Genomic DNA, 20663 nt, shown 5'->3' with positions numbered 1-20663 from the left:
CAAAATAGATCAATATTAATTTTCAAGTTATGGATTACACAATTTTAGGATATTATGTTTTTTTTTTAAATATAACATAATATTGCAACTAATTAATAATTAATATTTAACCATCTAGATTTCTTATATTTTTTACCATTACTCATTTTGGACAAAAGTCGTATCAAATTTTGGAATTATTTTTTAGCTTTTACTAACTTGTTAGCTCAGAGAGCTGAGAATGGTATCCGCCTTCTCTTAATTCAGCTGTTCTTTTGCGGATGCTCGTGGGCTTCCGCTCGGGTTATCCTTCGCGGCGCTCGGCTCTTATCCTGTCGCTCGGAACGGGGTCGTCGTGGGCTCGGCAGCCGAGTTATAGGGCTTCGGGCCGCCGACCTCCGGTGGGGGGACTGTGGGGCCTGTGGGGCCCTGAGTTGGCCATTCGAGTTCAGTTGAAGCTCAGCCGTCGGACTGTTTCGAACGTGTTTGCAGGGATGCTGACGCTCGCCGCGGCAGCCATCGAATTAGCGAAGTTATCGGGTTCGGGTTCGTAGTGTCGCGCATAGATATATGCAAATCTCGTACCGCCAAAAAGGACCACCAATTATCGAAATCAATAAGAGCTAATTAGAATATTCCAGTACCGATTTCGATGCGGGGTGGTGCAAAAACTGCATAAATAGCCTTGCGTGCTTTGTTTTCTATTTCGAGGAATAAATATATACGAACGAAAGTCATGTTGCACACACAAAACGCTCCACTTTGGCTCCTTTTAGGCGATTTAATTGCCCTGCTCTCGTTTGGGGCATACATTAAAGCCAGCAACTAAGTATTTGCAAGTGCCCCAGTGTCTTCGTCGTTGTTCGTGCAACCCGGTGAGTGTGTGTGAGTTTGTTTGTGTTTTGATGGTCACGTGGTCAGTTCAAAGTTGGCTTAACCCACAACCGCCTTCTTGTGCGTGACAAAAGTCCAGCAACAGTAGCAACAATAACGGGCAACAGCAGCAGCAGCACAAATAGTAACACAAATGCAATAAAGGATTATCCTGCGTGGGACAAATTTAAATTGTTCGCCAGGTAAGTTGGCCAGGACGACAAGCTCACTTTTTGCTCTTTAAGACTGACTTTTTGCCTGAAAGTTTGCCAGCCCGGCTAAAGTTGAAATTGCCACCCGCCCTCGCAGTTGCTGCAGATAGAGAAAAAACCCTGGGAGGAATTAAGTTTCCGGTAACTTTCCATGAATTTATTAATTAAGTTTGCTATTTTGCTGTATTCTTTTTACCAGCTTAGTGCAAAGTGACTCAAGGATTGTTAAAAAGAATTTGTAAATGATAGGTTGTTGGCTATATTTATTAGAATGAGATATATTTTATCAAAACAGGGAAATGTTTCTTGAAGACAAGATAGCTGTTTCTATAGATTAAGATTATTTTTATCTTTCCCAAATATAATTCCTTTTTAAATCATAACTCTTAAATTTTAGTTTATGCATATTAAAATATTAGTAAAATATCTAAGCAACCCGCTTTTACTTAGCTATCATTACGTATGACTTATAAATAGTGAAGGAAACCATTTTGATAATATAAAATCTTGATGTATTACATTATAATATGTTTAACAGATTTCACATAAGATTGTAAGTTACAATTTGTTACACTTTTGGTATGGATTTTTCATATTTCTATTTTGGTTGCCTTTGACCTTATTTTGATTTCCATGGCTTTTCTCAGTGTGGAAGTTGGGGAATTCGCGGTTTTAAGCTCTTGTCTCGATGCGCCAGTTTTTCATTTTTGCCGCCCCTTCACTTGGCCCCCGTCGCTCGCAACTTGTATTCCCCCGTGATCTCCGCCCCCCTTCTCCATTTTTCCGCGACGCCACTGGGCCGTGCCGATTGCCGTAACTTAAAATGCGCCAACTGACTGCCAGAAAGTTGCCAAAAACTTTGCCTAAAGTTTATTTACTTGTTTTTTTTACCAGTCTCTCCCTGCTCATCTTTTTTCATTCCATTCCTTTGTCTAGCAATGCAAAATAAAGTGGGAAAAATGAAAATATTGCAAGCCAGAGAAGACTTTGTGAAAGATAAGTAGCAAATGGGAGTTCTGATCATTTTCTGATAAAATCAAATATACAAATGATTTTTTTAAATATTTTAATTTTAATTTATAATCAAGGCTTGGTGCACATATTATAAAAATTAATTTTAAAGGAGAAGACTTTGTGAGAGATAAGTAGCAAATGGGAGTTCTAATCATTTTCTGATAAAATCTAATATACAAATGATTTTTTAAGTATTTTAATTTAACTTTAAATTGTGGTTATTTCTTATCAATTTAATATTTTAAAAGTGTTGGATAATTCGTAATCCACTTACCTTTATTTTATGACTATCGTACAAAGGCAAATGTAAAATTTTCTCAACTTAAAAAATATTGAAAATGATTTAATATGACCCGAAAATAAAGTTCAAGTATGTTTTACTAAATAATAGGAGACTGTCAAAAAGAGCAAAAACAATTTGGCCCAACTTGTGAACCTGCCACCTGGAGAAGCCCAAAATTTCATGCCTTTCGCCTGTTTATTAAATTTGCATGCCGTCTTTCATTAGAGAAAAGTGAAGACTTGAGCCCTTTTGCTTCCACCTCCTTCAAGGACAAGTACATTTGCTGCTTAGTTTCGGGGAAAATAAATAAATTAGTTCAGTAAATGGAAGTGAAAGAGTGAGAAATTACAAACTGCTGGCAAAGTTAATATTTAAGTCCTGCTGTAGTGATTTAACGAAATTCCCTCTCATTTTTGGACAATTAAAATATGCAAATGAGTCAACAGCCAAATGGACACGCACGACTACCCCAAAAATGGAGATAAGAGTGGAGGGGGTATATGGATTTTTGACCGGAGTTCGGGTTGTCCGCTGCCACAGGGAGATACAAATGTAGAGATACAAATGGAGAGATAGAAATGCGTAGGCTGAATTTTTGATTGGCTCTTTGGACACTGCCACCACCACCTCCCCAAAAACATTTTTGACAATTTCCAAAAGCTTAATGGCTAATTGAGCTGCCAGAAAGGAGGGGTCGATGGGAAGTGCCTGGAGTGAATGTTGCCTGCATTTGTGAGAGCACAAATTTATGGCGAAAAGTCAATTACGTGCAATGGGTCCAATAAAAACAGAAAAACCGAAGAGATACATTCCCCAAAGGGATACGCAGTTAGGGGTTAGTTGACAGTACTACGTTATACCTCTGTATATATGGCTTATCAGGAGCACATATTTTCCACGAGTGTGTGTTGTGCTTACTTCAAAAAGGCATTAAGCCGAAACGTATAAACAAAAGTTACGCATACCCAAGCTTAACCGTTGACGGGTTAATGTGATTTTAATGTACTTTTTACCCTCCCGTTCCCAACCCTTTGGTCCTTCAAAACCCCCGCAGTTTCCCGTTTCCCTGAGTGCTACGACTGAGTTAAAGTTTAATGCAATTTCATCATTTTTTTAATGTGCGCATTAAGAAAGTTTTTATTTGCCTTCTGCAAGTTTATGCAGTAAGGCAAATTGAAATGTAAATCTTTACATATTACTTATGATGATTTTGTTCTGCAGTATTATAGCCGTAATAAATTTTAAAAAATTTGCAAATGAGGATCTGCTATTATTTCGCTTACAATTTATTTACTTAAAATAACCTCATACATATTTTTTAGCCTGGTCCTTAAGTTCTTCTAATACGATTAGAAAAATTATGTTTTAAGCTATTCAATATATAAAAATATAAGTATCTTTAATAGGATTAATAAATTAAGTCTATATAAATTTAAGTACAACATATAAAGTATCTAAATTTATTATCCAGTTGAAAACAATCGAGGAACTAAACCAAATAGTAAAACTAGCTTTTTTCCAAATGTAAGGTAATCGTATGATATAACAAAGCCACAAATTTAACGTCATTTAGCAGGAAGCACGGGGCTCCTTTGCGTGTGGCTGCTTTCCACATAACAAAAGCAGCTTTAGGGAAAATTTTCCACGCTTTTGAAATCAATCTTCCTAATGACAGACTATCCAAACGAAAACAGCAACGGCAACATGAATAAAAGGCGGCTGGTAGACACGTGCGTTCTCCTCTGAATTTCACGCTCAAGTATCTGGCACTTGTAGCCGTAATCGATCTGAACAATAACAGAATGAAATGGCGTAAAAAATTGTATATTAAGAAACAGCAAACAAACCTGACATGGCACGAAAACGCGCCAAAAGACGCAAACAGATGTCTGCTCTGAGGTTTCTGGGTTTCTTTTTATGGGGGATGGGTAAAAGTCTGTGGCTGCGATGATTCCAAAACAATTTTCACCTTTTGTTGGAGATGTTTGAGTGGGTAGCGAAGTCCTTTGGGAGTTTGGTTAAGTTCCTGGAAAGGAAAATGCAATTGAAGTCGTTGGAATAGAATGCCAATTGGTTAGGCAGTCTGGCATTGTTTAAATTGATTGATTTGCGGAGCTAATAATATACCTAAAAGGTTTTTTAAATTTGGGGAAAAACATTTCACATTAATTTACCGAAATATTATTATTGATAGATTAGCTTTTTGACTTTTGGTATTTATAGTCTATTTTTTATGAAATCCATTAATTTTTGATTAGCATTATTTAATTCTCACAAGGGCTACATGAATAAACAATTATTGAAATGTGAATACTGAATAAATTGCATAAATATGTGAAAATAATCAGAGGAATTTAGGCAGTTAAATGAAATGGCTGGCAGTTTTTGTGTTTTGGCCCAGAACTGCCATTAAAGGTGGATGTGGAATATCCTCTCCGACTGGCTCATTGCATTTATATTGTATATTCAATGATGAGTATGTTATTTTACCGAAATGAAACATTATTTTGCGCAATATTTTTGCCTTTTACGATGCCAATGTCCGCCTTTAGCCAGGGGAATTCCCTGAGAGGGATCAGCACGACCTCCATTTTGGGCTATATGTGTGTACTCCTACGAGTCTGAAACTCATCTTTCTCGTCTTGTGGCTTATTTGCAAGTTTGATGGATTTTTATCCCTTTTGGCCGCCTCTCCGTGTGGGCTTGCCTCACTTTTATTATTCGTTACCTCGTCCTTAACCTTTCCCTCTATCTTTTTTCTGGGCCGCTCTGAATTTTCTTCCTGGATTGTGGCTGCTTTTGGTGCAATTTTATTATGCCACCACAGACACACGCATTTTTATTTATTGTGTTTTTTTCCCTTACCCTCCGCTTGGCATTTATTTATACTCGTTACATATTCCGTCTCGTTCTCAGTCTCCATTGCTCTGTTTTTTATTTTATTTCTTTTTTTCTGCTGCCTTGTCGGCGAATTTATAAATATAAATGAGTTTTGCTCGATGAAGGTTAAATTGAAATTTACTTCGGTTTACTTTTACAAAGGGAGTGAGGGTATTGGTGCTCTGTGGGCCAGGAATAAGTTGTTTAGCTTGATTGGTGTGTGCCTCAGATGATGGAAAACCCCGGTAAAAAGTTGTGTAGAACTCTGCATTTCCGCTTCCGGTTCTCTAGTCCCCTACATCCCCTATATATATATGTCTGTACATGTGTGCGTTTCCCATTTTAATTTTGCTAAGCAAACCGCCGGATATCTCCTTCCTTATCCCTTATTCATTCGCCTTTTTTCGGGTGTGAAAACTTTATTTGTCTGGCTGCCTTTTGTTTGGCCTTATCATTTGTCAAAAAAAACTTCCCCAAATTGAATATTTGCATAAGTTTATTGAAACAGCCATCGGGAGGATAATGTTTGACAAAGGGAAAGGAAAACATAGAAGGAGACTTCGCAGCCTTAATTCTGACTTTCTGTCCCTCCTTGAGAAGGCATCTGTTTGATTTGTATATGGAAGACCTTGTCGAATCCCTTTCTTGATTTTCTGCTTCGCTTTATACCTCATCAAGAAGAAAAATAAAATATATCAAAATATTTATTCAGTGGTAAATCATCTGTCAATATTAATGTTACGACTTCGTAGTGAATGCAAGAAATTATAATGAATATTATTTTGTTTTTAAAATATTAGGAAACTTGCAATGAAATAATATTACCACTTTGCAAAACTGTATTTTATATTTAAGTTTTGACTAAAATTCAAATGTTTTTTGTATTTTTTGTATTTAAGTAATTTTTTAAAGTTATACTTATCTTAGTACATCGTTTATTCCAGCTTACTTCGTTTATATATATCATGTACGACAGCAATGAAATTTTGTGTACAGAAATATTCCATTCGAAAAAGCAATAGATATATCATTTAAGTATTTCCTTATAGTCCAATGTACATAATACATAATATACAAAAACGTTGTTAATATTTATCACTAACTCGACCATCAAAGTTAATCAAACTAGGCCAGAGCCTCGAAAACAACTTGATGGCATTTGGCTGACCACAAGTACATATAAACCATCAATATTTATACATAAATGTGCGACTGTGTGGGGAAATGCGAAATACATGAAAAGATATTTCCTGGGCAAGGACATAAATTTCAACGGCCGCTGAGGCATAAAGCCAGTGGCTTAAGTGTTGGCCATGTGTCAACCATGGCTTGTCTTAACACATATGTTTGGTTACAGATTTAGTTGTACGTATAAATGTACTTGCATCCGGAGGCATTAATCTCAACGACACTAAAAATCAGATATTTCGCCAATCGTATCGTTCGCGCCTCCATTAATGTCATAATATGAAGGCAATTTCTTAAATTTTTCGCATATTAAACGATTTTGCCATTAATAACTTTTGGAGTGGGCAGGGGTGTATGAGAAAAAAGCCAAAAAATTCTGTGCATGTTCCAAATGATCGCTTCAATAACCACAAAGGCCATAAGAAACAGGCGAAACAGTCTGAACCCTGAGGATAGAGATGGAAATGGGGATTGGGATGGTAATGGAGATGTGGAAGGAAGTGAATGAATGAATGAATAACTGAATGAGTGACTGGCGGTCGGAATGAGGTAGCAAGTGCATGGCAGATTGAAGTGACGGACTAGCCAGAGTCCGTTTGAGATTGTTTGTTCTCCACGGCCCTTTGCACATGATAAAAATTTATTTAGACCAAATAGAAAAGAATGAGGCTGGCGGGAATAATAAACTACAACAGGCATTCGAGCCAGACACAAAGTGAGCGGGCAATCGAGGGTCAGGAAGTGCCCGGGCAGCCATTGACAGGAGCGGAGGAAGTGGGGCTTGGAGGGGAAAAAGTGCCACAACTATTGTGTATGAGTCCTGGCCTCACTGCAGGAGATCCTTGCCCCGGGCACTTCGGTGCCTCAGTCAGTCTGCCACTGAATGGCAGCAACGACAGGCCACTGACGACGACTGCATGCAATAAAATGTGTCTATCAAATGTATCCCTTCGTTCTTGCGCCAACGTTACGTATGCTTAATATTCTCTTTTGGGCGTACGACTAACTGGGTTTAGCCCTGTATCTTGACTTGTAGAAATAATTCCAAAGTTCTTAGATAAATATATTATACAACTTAGAGAAGCAGCCTTTAAATCAAAAATTTACCTCATTAAGAAAAAATTATATAACATATAATATTTTGTATCTATCCTTAAGTAATCATTTCTTAGTAATTTAAGTTTAAGTCCTAAACAATAATTTTAACCAAAACTTTCATAATTTTCGATCATATTTAAATATTATTATACAAACATATATAAAAAGGTAGCATACAATTTGCATAGTTATAGCTTAATAAATAAGTTTTAAAATGAGTATCCATAATCAAAGCATTTTTTATATCATTTGTACAATTACTTAAGCTAATTTATTAAAAATGTTTGTTAGCTCTGAAATTGGGTATCTTGCAGATTGCATATGAAACTCCTAATCCATGCCATTTCAAAATAGCTAGCCACCTAGGGAATACATTATTCGTACATAGAGTTTTCCAAATGTTTTTTGTTTTGTTTTCGGTTTCCCCTAGTTTTTCCTGCACCCCCAACCCGCCCCTCGATGTTTGTCTATTGGTTGGATGGTTCTGTTGCTGGTTGCTGGTCGCTAGCTCGGCCGGCCGACGTTTCCGTTTCCGCTCACTGTACGCCATGTTGATTTTGCCATTTCTCCATTGTTGTTTTTGTTGCTTGTTCTGGAGTGTATGTGCGCGTTCTTTGTGTGGGTTAATGTGCGCACTCGACTGTGCGCAAATTGCTCAAGTGTAGTTCAAGTTGAGCCCCCCTCACAGTTTATATATTTCCAGCCATTTTTTTGTGATGCATGCTGAAAAAACGTAAGAAAATTTGTTTTTTTATAATTGCCAGCCGGACCATTAGTTTTATCATTATTATTTTCCTGTCGACGGGGTGGGGTTTCGTTTTTAAGGTCCTTTGTTATTATTATTATTATTATATTGCCTCACATTGGCACCTTTCCGGCAGTTTCGTGTCCCCTTGTTGCTTATCTCTTGGCCACATTTTTGGTCGCTTATTGCGCTGTCTTACATTCTTATCATTATTAAGGGCAGGTTTCCATTCTCCCCACTCTTTCCAAGTTGACGACACTCGACGGACACGTTGACAAAATGACAATGGCAGATGGAAGAGGAAGTGAGGTCCTGGACGACCCGGAAACCTAGTGTGGGAATCCTTAGCTCAGAAAGCCTGAAAAATTTCGACCCAACTTTGGGTTGATACTTTGCCTGCGCCTTGTAGCCTATTGATTTGCCTTTTGTTTGTCTATGCCATCCCAGGGTTAACATCTTCTCCATCTTCATCCACTTTTGTATCTTTCCTGGCCAGCTTTTGTGTCTGTTTATTGGCGGTACCTTTTCCTCCTTTGTCAGCATTTTGTTCTCTCACCTCACCTCTAAGTTTTCATACCCATTTCTTCTTTATTTATTTGCAAATCATTATTATTTGCTGGGGACATTTTTCCCGAAAGAGAGATACACGAAATGTCCTTTTTGTTCTCCACTCGTGTGCCAATTTTTTACCTTTTATTTTATGTCAGTTATTCTGTTTTTTAAGGTAAAATACCATATTTCTCGTCCTTTGTTGAATATTGCTTATGGCGAATTTTATCGTTCGCTGGCAATCTAAGGATGGTTAGAGGGGAGATATAGGGGTTCTGCATGGGTAGGGTTGATGAACGGAAATGGTAACTTTTTGTTTGCTCAATGCCTTATCTTTAACTTCAGTAAACTGGTTTATTACATTTTTCATATTTCAACACAACGATTTTAATATTATAAAGATACTTTTGCAACATTCACAAGTATATATTAGTAAGCAGGTTTATTTTTCTTTAAATGCAGTTAACTATAAACAATGCTTGAGACATGTATCATATTAGTTTAACTTGGTTAAATTAAAACCTACAGAGAAGCGAACTCATTGTTTTATCATATCCTACCCTACAGTTAGGCACATAATTAATATGGTAATTACCTTGCATAAACCATATTGCTAGTGTTATATTGTGTAATCCCAAAGAATAACCAAGTTCGTCTTATTATGCAAACCACCGGTTTCCACCAACAAAATTAAAAGTTTCGCTTCCGAAATATTTTATTATTCCATTCTAACCTCTCGCTTCAATAATTACTCTCCTTAAATTCCATGACTAATGTTGTCAAACCACCTTTTGATTCACCCCGCAAAAGGGCCAAACTTTCCGGCAAGGTGACGAACTTGCTCATCTCTCTTTGAGAAACTTTCCTGCCCGAAATTGAGTTTCCCAATACCCCTACCATTTCCCTTTCCCTGTGAACATGAACATCTGTGTGAGGTCTTAACGGGGCGCGTCGTCTTACAACTCGATAATTGCGGCTTCAACTTGACTTTAACAAAAAAAAAATCAAATATATAGGTATATACCTAAAATCGGAGTGGAATAAAAGAGCAAAAGAAACTTGTCCAACTTTTTAACTAGCCTCCAAACTAAAAACTTTTCAATACTCAAGCCAATGGAACCAATGGATTCACCCACTGCTTTCCTTTCTTTTTCTCTCAATTGCAGCTGCTGCCACGGGGAAAAGCGGAGACCGTTGAGAAAATCGAAAATGTGCTTCCATTAGGAGGACGAGAAACCGGAGAAGTCGGCGAGAAGAAAGAAAAACTGCAGCGCCAAATCTGCAAACCAAATCCAACTTAAGTCACATCAAATTAAAATCAACAACCGGCGAAGGGTGAAGGAGAAAGGAAAATTATAAGGAAAATATATATAGAGAGACAGGAGAAGGGGGGAAAATGAAGTGCAATAAAAGTCAAATGGCCACGTTAACAATGTGGAAAATTTTTATGGCCCTGCTCCTGGCGATGGCACTGCTAATGCCGCTCACATTAGCGCGCCTGCATTCCACTTCCGGCGTAGGAATGTCCGGTGGATCGATCAGCATGGGTCCTGGCGGAGGATCCGGGAGCGGGGGCACATCCTCGAAGGATTCGCACGGTAAGTCCACCTCTATCCCCATTTTTTTTTGATTATTTTAAATGGCTGTGGCTGCACTCGGGGTCCAAGCCAGAGAGTCCAATAAATAAATTTAAATATTTAACTAACTTGCATTCGGAATGCGGCACCACTCGCGACTTCCACCTCGTCGGGAGTTGCCAAAAAGTCTGGGAAGAAAAAAATGCTTGCATTTTGGGTGGGAAAAACTTTAACACCTCGTTGCAACTGGAGTCACGTTGTCCTGGCACGTGTCCTGGCATTTATGATTTCATTCCGCTCCGTTGTAAGTTCTGCAGTTCCATAGTACGAGTAGCTTCTCGTTTGGCTGCCTCTCTAAACTGTCCATTAGCACCCAAGCAAATGCTTATAGAATTTTGAACAGAGTGGGGCAGTAAGCTAGGTGGCAGTCAGAAACACGTACCCTAAAAGCAATGCGATCTCGGCTAATGTAAAGCGATGCTGCAAGTTTGGACATATTTGATTCATACTTTTGTTATACCATTAAATCATAGAGGAATGGAAAGGGAAGAAAGAATTTATGATTTTAAAGAACATTTTTAGACAATGTGAATTGCAGATTTTTTAGGGGTCATACTCAGGGCCAATTTCTCAATGTCATGTTAACTTTTGTCGTTAAGTTAAATGGCTTTTTCAGGAACATTAAGTATCTCAGTATTACTTTAGTCTTAACTGACAGAAATATCTTAACTAGAGGATGTGTTCTGGTTTAATTTGTCGGTCGACAAAGTTTTGTCAGGCCGAATTTAAGATTAAACCGACCTTATAATAATTTGTCATCATTACATTGAGAAAAGTAAGTTGACTTTCCGAAAGACTTATGTTCATATTAAATCTTTCCGAGACAGATGACAATTGAATTACTAATAAACGAAATTATACTTGTGATAGTTCTTACAAAACACTGGCAACTTTAAGAAATAAGAAGCAAAGCTTGGAAACAAAATCAGCCACAAATCAAAGCCTTTATAACTTGTGCAGTTGATTGAAAAGTTTATTCCCAAGATTTTTGCACTTGTCACAGGCGCTCAGTTCTCCGCTGCCGAGAATTCCCAGTTAAGCTCTCTTCATGGAGATTCTCCGGCTAAGTCTTAGGCCAGCTGAGCAAAAAAGGAGAAAACAGCTTTCAGGTGTTTTGAGTTGCGAAGAGCTATTTGACAAAACTGCCAGACCAAAAGCCGGGGCTATTTATTATGCCCACAGGATGTAGGAGCAGGAACACACACGCACCCAGGACAAAAACAAGGTGAACTGCGTAAATCATTTCCACTTTATGCGCTCTCTAAGCCAGACAGTGTCAACAAACTGCAAAGGCTGTGGACCCGGGAAAGGGATAAGATATGCCAGAGTTTGGTTTGCGATGGGGGGTAAAACAAGCATTATGGAGCATTAAAAAGTACAGGACCAAAGGCAGGGGACGAGCAGCGAGACAATCTCTTGGCAGTCAAAAAGTTTTGGCCGTTTAGAAAAGTGTCAAGCATTTTATCACACGGAACCTACCCGAAAGTGGCCAACAACAACAGCAGCCATAATAAATCTTTAAGAAGCTGGCTGGGAAAATCCCTCTGGTTTTTCCTCCCTTTTCCCCCATCCAGCTAATGCATTCCGGCTAAACAGGCGGCCAAAAGTATGCAACGAACTGGCAAACCCGACTGACATAGTGACTAACTGACGAATGTCCATCTCCTTAACTTCCCGCCAACGATTTCCCAAAAACTTGTCAACGTGTTGAGTGCAGCAGTTACCAAATGCTCCAGGGACCGGGATCCCGGAAAGAATGTGGTCGACGGGGCCACTCATCGCATCGCATCGCACCTTTGCCGCTTTTTCGGTTGGAAAACTTTTGTGGCTAGCAACACGTTTTGGCCAACAGAAAATATGAAAAAAAGGAGCACTCTTGGCAAAAACAAACACGCGAAGGAACTGGCGATTGACGCTTTTTGTTACGCCCGGAAAACGTGTCCCCGAGCAGGTTGAAGGATTAACCCTTCAGAGTCACAGCAAGTCAACCGCCAAAATTGCTTTGTGTGGCTGCAAATTGAGTTTGTGTTTTATAGTTGACTTCAAGTTGTAGCAGTTTGTATTTTTCAAATGCACTTGGGAGGTATTATTGTGGGCTTAAAAATGTTATGACGGAGGTTGCAACAATCTTGCCACAACTACTGGACTTCTGACCTTAAAATTTATTGTTGCATACTTTTTGGCCCCTTTATAAGTGATTTCAAAAATATTGTTTATTTACACTTTACATTATATATATATAAATATAGCCCTTCTTTATAAATTTTATCTCTATTAGTTTGTTTACGTCCTTGAAGTTTCCATTTCGGCTTAAAGTTTTTAGACAGTTTTATAAATGATTTCAAAACTTATGGTATCTATAGCAATTTGTACCTTTGATTTGAACCTTTTTAAGTGATTTAAGAATTTAAGAACACTCTTGAACACCCCATTCGTCTGCTATTTACAAGGATGAATATACAGGAGCTAGAATTGGCTTATATATTTTTCTAAATATTCCAATTATTTTTTCGAAATCTAATACTACGTTAAAACTAAAAGCTAAGCAAAACCGAAACACTTTCAGGCATTTCGCCTCACCAAACTCAAATTGGGCTTTATGGTACAAATACTTTTTGCAATTAAATTGTTTGAGTTTGAGTGAGTGACAAACCCGTTGAGCAGAAATTTTACGGCTTCTGGGGAGGGGAAAACTTGTCGTAGAATTTGTAATTACTCGAAGGGATGAATTGACAGCAGGTTGACAGGTGAGCAGAAGCACAGATGGGATTGAAGCACGCCCACGAATCTGCGGCTTTAATTAATTAAGAATGAGGAGGGGTGAACTTTCTACTTTTGTCACTCTCAATATGAGGGCGGTGTACATATTTCAGCAGGGATTTATTTACCTTTGTGTCCGGTAAATTCTAAAGATTCCCAAAAGATACCAAGACAAAGAGAAATTTTAGAACGCTTATCTGCGAATATTTTCCTGGCTTTGTGGCTACTAATGGGGTGACTTTCATGAGGGGTGGGCATTTGCTGCATTTTTGGCTCCTTTGTGAATTTTGTCGCGCAATTTTAGCCAAACATCAAAATGCAGCAGCAGCAGGGACAAAAAAAATTCAAAGCATGCGCTACAAAAGCTTTTAAAACAAAGCCTTGACTAAAATTCCCAAAAAAAGGATTTTCGCCGACAAAGGCGTGGAACTAAGGGGCGTGGCAGGGAGGCTAGACGGAAGATCACAAAAGCCTTGATACAAGAAAAGCATACACCGTGCATCCCCCTTTCACCTTCTCTCGACAGTTTTAGGGCACAATTTTGTCCAAAAATCGCGGAGAAAATGAAAGTTTACATGTCCTGGCCAGGCGTCTTTTTGGTTGTATTTGTGTCTTAGTTCGCCTAGAAATATACTACACCAATTTCTAAAGAGTCGCCTTGGAAAAGGGTTTACGATAGTCAGAGGGGCAGGGAAAAGTGGCTGGTGAATGGCCCATGAAACCAACTTTTGGTTCCGTTGCCTTGCCGCCTGGCTTCGCATTTTTGTGACTTTCATTTGCCATAAATTATTTTATGTTATTATTACACAATACATAGAAAATGGAGAAAGGGAGAAAAGCTGTTGGCCAAGAAAGATGAAGGCTGTGGTAGAGCAACAAGCCAAAATGGAAAATAATATTATTGCTTGGAAAAGTGTTGGCAAGAAGTATGTGTTTCAGTGGGACACAATTTAATGAACTACTGAAAAAATAAAGAGTCTTTAATATGAAAACCTTTAAGATTAAAGTAATAAATTATTAAATAATTATTAGGTATAAGGAAATTAATTGAATCAACCCTGTTTTAAATTCTTACAAGTAAGTCCACATGTTTTTTTTGTCGAAATAAAAATATCCGTCGTTTAACGACTTCAACAGTAATTTATTAGACGCCTAAGTCCATTATTCTTTACCAAGAAATTCAATCAATGTTTACCTGCGCCGGGAAACATTTACGTTTAGGACTTGATTTCATTGATGAATAAATAAATATACTTTGAATTCTCTGCCGCAAAAGGCAATTTAAAAATAGGACCTACATTGTAACCCATACAATTCCGAGCTTAGCCTATTTAAGGGTTCACCACTAGGTAATTTACCTCGGCTCCAGGTTATATAAAAGTTTTATACTCAAATTGAGTACCTGGAAAGGAAAATGTTGCCGGCCCATACGAGCAACCCCTTCAGTTTGTTGCTACTGCTGATGATGATGATGATTTCGTGCCTGGAGAACTATATAATGGATATCGTGTTTTATAATTAATATTTATGGGCAGCAAACATACGATGATATAGGGGGATAGGAAGGAATAAAACAATATAAATGTGAGAAACACAAATAAATTTATACACCGAGTCAATGTACTTGACTTGACCATAGGCTACCGCTCTTTTCACTGCTCAGATCGGGGGACTCCGCCTCGTTTCGTGTTGGTCAGTGATTATGTAATAATTAACTCTACATTAACTATTTGTAACCATGAAATTCCGTAGGGCACCCAAACCTCGGCCAGCTATCTGCATAATAAAGGATTTGGGTTCGTGTTTTGACTTTGGCACGAAATCAAAACAAAATCAAAAAGCATTAATTTTATTTACCACGAAGAACTGATGCGCTTCAGTTTTATATTTCAGGTTCATGAATTATTTTTATTAAGTGGCTTAAGTAGAGTAACTTGTCGAGTAACTTTTTAACCAACTTGTTAAAACGTTTCCAAAGATTGACAGTAAGTTAGTAACTCGCTGAACTATGAGAGTTCCGCGCGAAAGTTGCTTTCAACTTGTATTAAAAACTTATACAACTTGCTTTAAGGGTATTTTAATGGCCCTAAGCAAATATTTATATTTAATTTTTAGTGCAATTTTTACGTGAAATTTAACACCCATATAAGAGCCCAGACAGCTGGGGCAACTCGTTTCTGGACATTCGGACGCACACGCTGCGTATACGTAATGGCAATTGAAACCCGTGAGCGAGGTGGGTGGAAAACTATAACAATAAATCTTATTTATGTCTTTTTGTGCGATTTTTATGAGCTGATTTTTGATACCAGCTGAATTTTCAGGCAGGGTTCACTTTTGTCGAATTACCGGAATTGAGCAAGAATAGTTTAAATAAATGGCAGCAAAAAAAATGTGCGCCATAAAATACAAGTGGCAGTTTGAAATGAGGGATAGGGAGGTGGTTGCAAATGCGTTGGTCATGCCTGGCACTCCAAAACGAGTCTTCAGTAATCTAATTTAAGCTGCCATTAGTGTTTAACACTGGCGTGGCCGACGAGTTTCCACCAGCGAATTGCCTCTTCATCAATCAAAGGCTATGAAAATCCCGCGGAATGGGTGGAAACTTTTGGGGAGCCTGCGTGTGCGTGTGCTCGCCGCGTAATTTAAGTTGTGAACTCGGGCAAAACACGCGCCGGAGCCTCAAAAATATGCTTTGAATGTGCCCCACAAACATTCATTTGCGGCATGTGTTTGTAATGGGGCATTCGAGTTTTATTCAGGAAGTCCCGGCAAAGCTCTTACTCGAGCAATGTTCGTTCAGCTAAATATTTAACATCGAATTATAAGATCAAAGGGAGCATACGATACTAGTTCAATAGAACTCAATAAATCGGGGGTTCCACACAAGTCTGTGGGGCTTTAAACCCCTCACAAATGTAATTTTAAATGTCTAAAAGTATGCAACCGCATATTTTAATATCAAAAAGACGAGACTAAATATTCAACATCGTATTATAAGATCAAAGAGAGCATACGAGAATTAAGTACATGGGAGTGCCATATAAAGAACTAGCGTTTTTAAATCACTTTTAAATGCCATTTTAGGTGTCTAAAAGTATGCAATAAAATATTTTAGGCTCTTAAGTACAATGAATTTGTTCAGATAGGTTAATATCTTCAACTCACTGCACACTTTTAGAAATTAAAATGTCATTTAGAGGTGATTTGGGAAACCTTCTGATTTGTGGTATTTTTACTTATTTTCCTTTCCACGGAAAATAATTTGAACCATTATCAATTTGGGCTATCTGCGATATCGATTTAACCGTCAAAGGTATACAAACCGTTCCAGTTCAGTTGCTTAGCTGTCTAAGCCACGCCGTTAAAAGTTTGTTTAGAAGGCCAAGAAAGAGGGCAAAAAAGAGGTGGGTACATTTGCATACTCTGAAGTAATTGATTCCTAAACTTGACACCTTCGCCCGGCTAAGCAGCTTAGCCAAGAGTCAAAAGTTGGCGACCCTCGGCTGATTGGCCACCCCTTTTTTTATTGATAGGCGTAATTTTCAAAAGAACAATATTTCCCTGCCATAAGCTACACGCCATATACATCTGGCTCATTAAAAGATTTGGCACAAACGAGCTTCAGCATTTGATTAGGCTCCTTGTTGTGGCCATTTAAATGCCATTTTCTCCAGCGCTCTGCTTCGTTGCAATTAGATTTAAGTGTGGCTGGGGCGCTGGTAAATATGAAACAGCAAAATGCTTTTAATTTATTGCGACACTAATATACATTAATGTCTTGGGCCAACTGCTAAAGGACACCCCGAGTGACACGGCCTGAGGTCACGGATCCAGCCCGGCCAAAAAACCCAGTGGCAGACACAGACACAGTCGTAGACACAATTAAAAGTCCATGGCCCAGAGAAATGTTAATGACAACAGACTGCCACAGAAGTGGACTAGCAAGGAGTTTAGTATAAGCCTCGGTCTGCGATTCAGACCCTCCCATTTCGTTGGTCCCTTACCCCAAACGCGGTTCCAACGAAGCCTGCACAAATTTTTCGAAACTACCGTAATTTGCATATTTTAAGTTGACTTTTATTGCATTAAAAATGGTAGTGGCTTTGGCCATTGCGGCCTCAGACCTCAGGGTGTTGGTCTTAACCGAAAAAAGCACTTACAGTGGACTAAGGTGGGTGAAAACTTGACTCAAGTAAAGAAAAAAAGGTCAAGGAACTTATATATAACAATATATATTCCCTTTGTAAAAAATAATTTATTAGGGTGTGTAAAAGTATGCTACGAAATCCTTTGAATCCAAAAGACTAAGCAATTTTCCTCAGGTGCCTAAAAGTATGCTACACTATGTTCTTTAACCAAAAGCTTTTTGGGTTGTCTCTAAATTAAAACTTTTTTTTGCTGCATACTATTAGACACCTTTAAAAATTAATACAAACCGTAGTGATTTCATATTACATAGTTAATAATTTAAAGAAAATACAAATATACTTGTCTATTCCATTTGACTTGAGACCCTTAACCTTTGGCCAGTGTGCTCGTCTATTTCTGCCTTGACTGCTGTCGCCCCTTTAGCTTTTTGCTACCACTTGGTTTTCCTTCCACACTGAATGACCCTGTGGAAAACTTGTAAGAGACAGATTGCAAAAATACAATTAAAATGTTTTAGTGAAAATTAACTGCAGTTTAAATAAAATGCTACGTTGGCCAGTAAACTACGCAAACCAAACTGCTATTGCCGCTGATGATGATGACGATACTGGTTGGTTGCTTGGCTGGCTGGCTGCGATGTTGCCTCGTGTTTTCCTTTGGTGGTTTTAGTGGTTTAGGGTTTTACGTTAAGTATACGCACCGAGTGCATAGTCAAGTTGAACCCACCTGCCCAAAGGGCTCAAAGATGTTTGCTGTGGCCCGGGGTGTTACGCTTGGTGTGATGTGGCTGGCTTGGAGGGGATTTTGCAATTTGTTGGACTTCTTCTCGGTCGTCGCCGACATCGTCGTCATCATCATTATCATCAACAGCTGCTTGTCTAGTTGCTTGTATTTCGTTGCTGTTTTGCGGCTGGCCTAGAAAGTTAATTGAAAAAAAAGCGAACAGAATACACCGTAGGAAAGCTAGCCGGGCGGATGCCTGTGTGAAAAAAGGTTTAATTTAAATAAACTACAGAGTGGGCTGGCTGGATGGCTGGCTCTATGAGGTTGTTGTGGTTATGGGCCAGTCCAGGTGTTTCCGACCTGCTGCGGCTTAGCCGTGCAACCAACGACGTTTAGACGTTTTTAGTGCCACCTCCAAGAAACTTGAAATTGCCAAGGTGGCCTGAGGTCTTATAGAGCTGAAAATCGAAGGGGTAGACCTCGGATTAAATTCATATTGAGGAGTGGGTGCTTAGTTATTAGGAGGTTATTAAACACACTCTTTGGTATTCATAGAAATTCCTATAGTCGAACAAATTGAGCTGAAGTTGGTTTAAAATATTTGTTGTGGCTTGCTCTTTTCATAATCCTTTTTATTCTGAGACTTTACATCTCAAATAAATTCTTTGATTTTTTCCCTTAATAAAATTCGTTCTAATAGTTATGGAATTATGGTTTAGTTTTCTGCCTGTTTGAATATAAACTATTTTCTTATATGCCTTTTGTGTTCACTCAATTTATAAAATATTACTTTGAATGCCTTGCTCAGTTTTATTGTTCGGAATACCCAAAGCTACCATCAAAATCCAATTAAACTTTAAAAGTCATTGCCAGGCTCGTCGTCTTATTCCTTGTGATTTTCCCTTTTTGTACGTGATGTATGCGCAATTTAATTTTTAATTGCCCAAAAAACGTGCACAAGCACACACAACTCTTTAGCAATACTGCGAAATTATCGCACTGCGCCAAATCTACAAACAAAAAATACGAACTCAAGGCCTCACATGTCTATAACCTTGAACCTTTGTCGGAATAACAAGGAGAAATGTCGTGAAAGTTGGAGAAGAAGGAGCGGAGAAATGAACAAGAGCCTTTGGCTTTTGTCGTAACATAATACAAGGACATTGCTCCGTCCCTTTCTTTCGCTGCTGATGTCGCCTGTCGGCGCCTAAACGTTGGCTATGTATAAGTATACTCTTCTATAAAAATAGGACCCTGAGATTTTTAATCCGGAATATCGGTAGAACAAAATATACATGTTGTTTATTTTTAAATGTGGTTTGTTTCTATAAAACAATATATTATAACAGACATTTTAAAAAGACTAATTACTTTCGAACCATTTCTGTTGATAATATTATTTTACATTAATCAAGGAATGGTTTGATAAAAAGGTTTATAAAAAAAAGAAAATTGATTATTTATGAGGCAAATGTATTGTAGATGTAGTTAAGAGTGTTCAGTAGTTCTTAGTACTTCCCAACAATTACATTTGTTTGTAGTATTTAAAATTAGTTAATAAATTAATCATACTATGAGTATGCAGGTGCATATAATAATATAAATTATATCATTTATAGGAGCCCCTATATGGTATACCAACTTAAGTGATCAAAGATATTTTTAGGGCATCCCGATTCGTTTTTAGCCAACGGCCGCATTTATCTTCTTGTCTTCTTGGCCAGCGTTTAAATTGCGCTTTGCACTAATAAGCAAAAGTGTCTAACGTAGCGTAACTAAATGCGAAAGGCAAACATTTCATTAACAAACACGCACCGAAAGGATGGGATCTGCTGGGGGTGTCCTATATGTGTGGGATAGGATAAGGATAGGTTGACAGTTATGTGTGCCTTGTATATATTTATACCATCGTTGTCTCTGTCTTGGTGCTTGGCTTTGGCCAAAAAGGGCTGCCATTTTGCCGAGCTGGCACACATGTTCACACACACCCCCTCCCACACACACAAATCCTTTGTGCCTTTTGCTATTTTCGTATTTTGAGTGTGTGGGTGTAATGTGTCTGAGGGTGTGTTTGAAATTTCATAATATCTTTCATTTCATTCTTTTTGGCTTTACTTTATTTTAAGCTCTTTGCTTGATTAGAAGGTGTTGGCATAAATGTCCTTTGTCGCTAGGTCTCTAGCAGTGTGTACACTTAGCCAAAAAATTGATCAATAGATTGATAAGAAATATTTTTTATTGATTTAAATTTTGGTAAGGGCTTTGCTTTCTATTTTTGTTTTTAAGTTTTTTAAAGATTGTAATATTAATATAATCTAATCTGAAAGTTCAACGATACAGTTTTGTTGGTTTTAATATTTTTTAAGAAACCCATAGTAGAATCTAAAATATTTTTTTTACTGTATTGTCATTTTAATTGTTGTCAGAGCACGGATGTGTTTCTCTCTCTGTGTGATTGCAAGCTTCGAATAATATTCCTGCTGTTTGTTCATGTGTAATTTGCATATCCAAGTGCCGGGTTTCCAAGGCGGCAAAAATTTAATAAAACTTCACAGGATTCCCGCCCAATG

The 20663-nt window shown here is 38.1% G+C and overlaps 1 protein-coding gene across 1 annotated transcript in view; it reads left to right on the top strand.

Annotated features, from left to right (window-relative positions):
- Positions 1 to 433: 433 nt before the first annotated feature.
- Positions 434 to 20663, top strand: part of side-II (sidestep II) — a 72468-nt gene continuing 52238 nt past the window's right edge. Inside the window, exons 1-2 of the mRNA XM_017089163.4 lie at positions 434 to 1055; positions 9988 to 10419. Of these exons, the coding sequence (XP_016944652.2) occupies positions 10218 to 10419 (202 nt within the window). The 5' untranslated portion in view covers positions 434 to 1055; positions 9988 to 10217. The remainder of the gene's footprint in view (positions 1056 to 9987; positions 10420 to 20663) is intronic.

This window comes from Drosophila suzukii, chromosome 2L (assembly GCF_043229965.1).
Source record: "Drosophila suzukii chromosome 2L, CBGP_Dsuzu_IsoJpt1.0, whole genome shotgun sequence".
In the NCBI taxonomy this organism is placed as follows: domain Eukaryota; kingdom Metazoa; phylum Arthropoda; class Insecta; order Diptera; family Drosophilidae; genus Drosophila; species Drosophila suzukii.
This window is presented reverse-complemented; position numbering and strand designations above follow the sequence as displayed.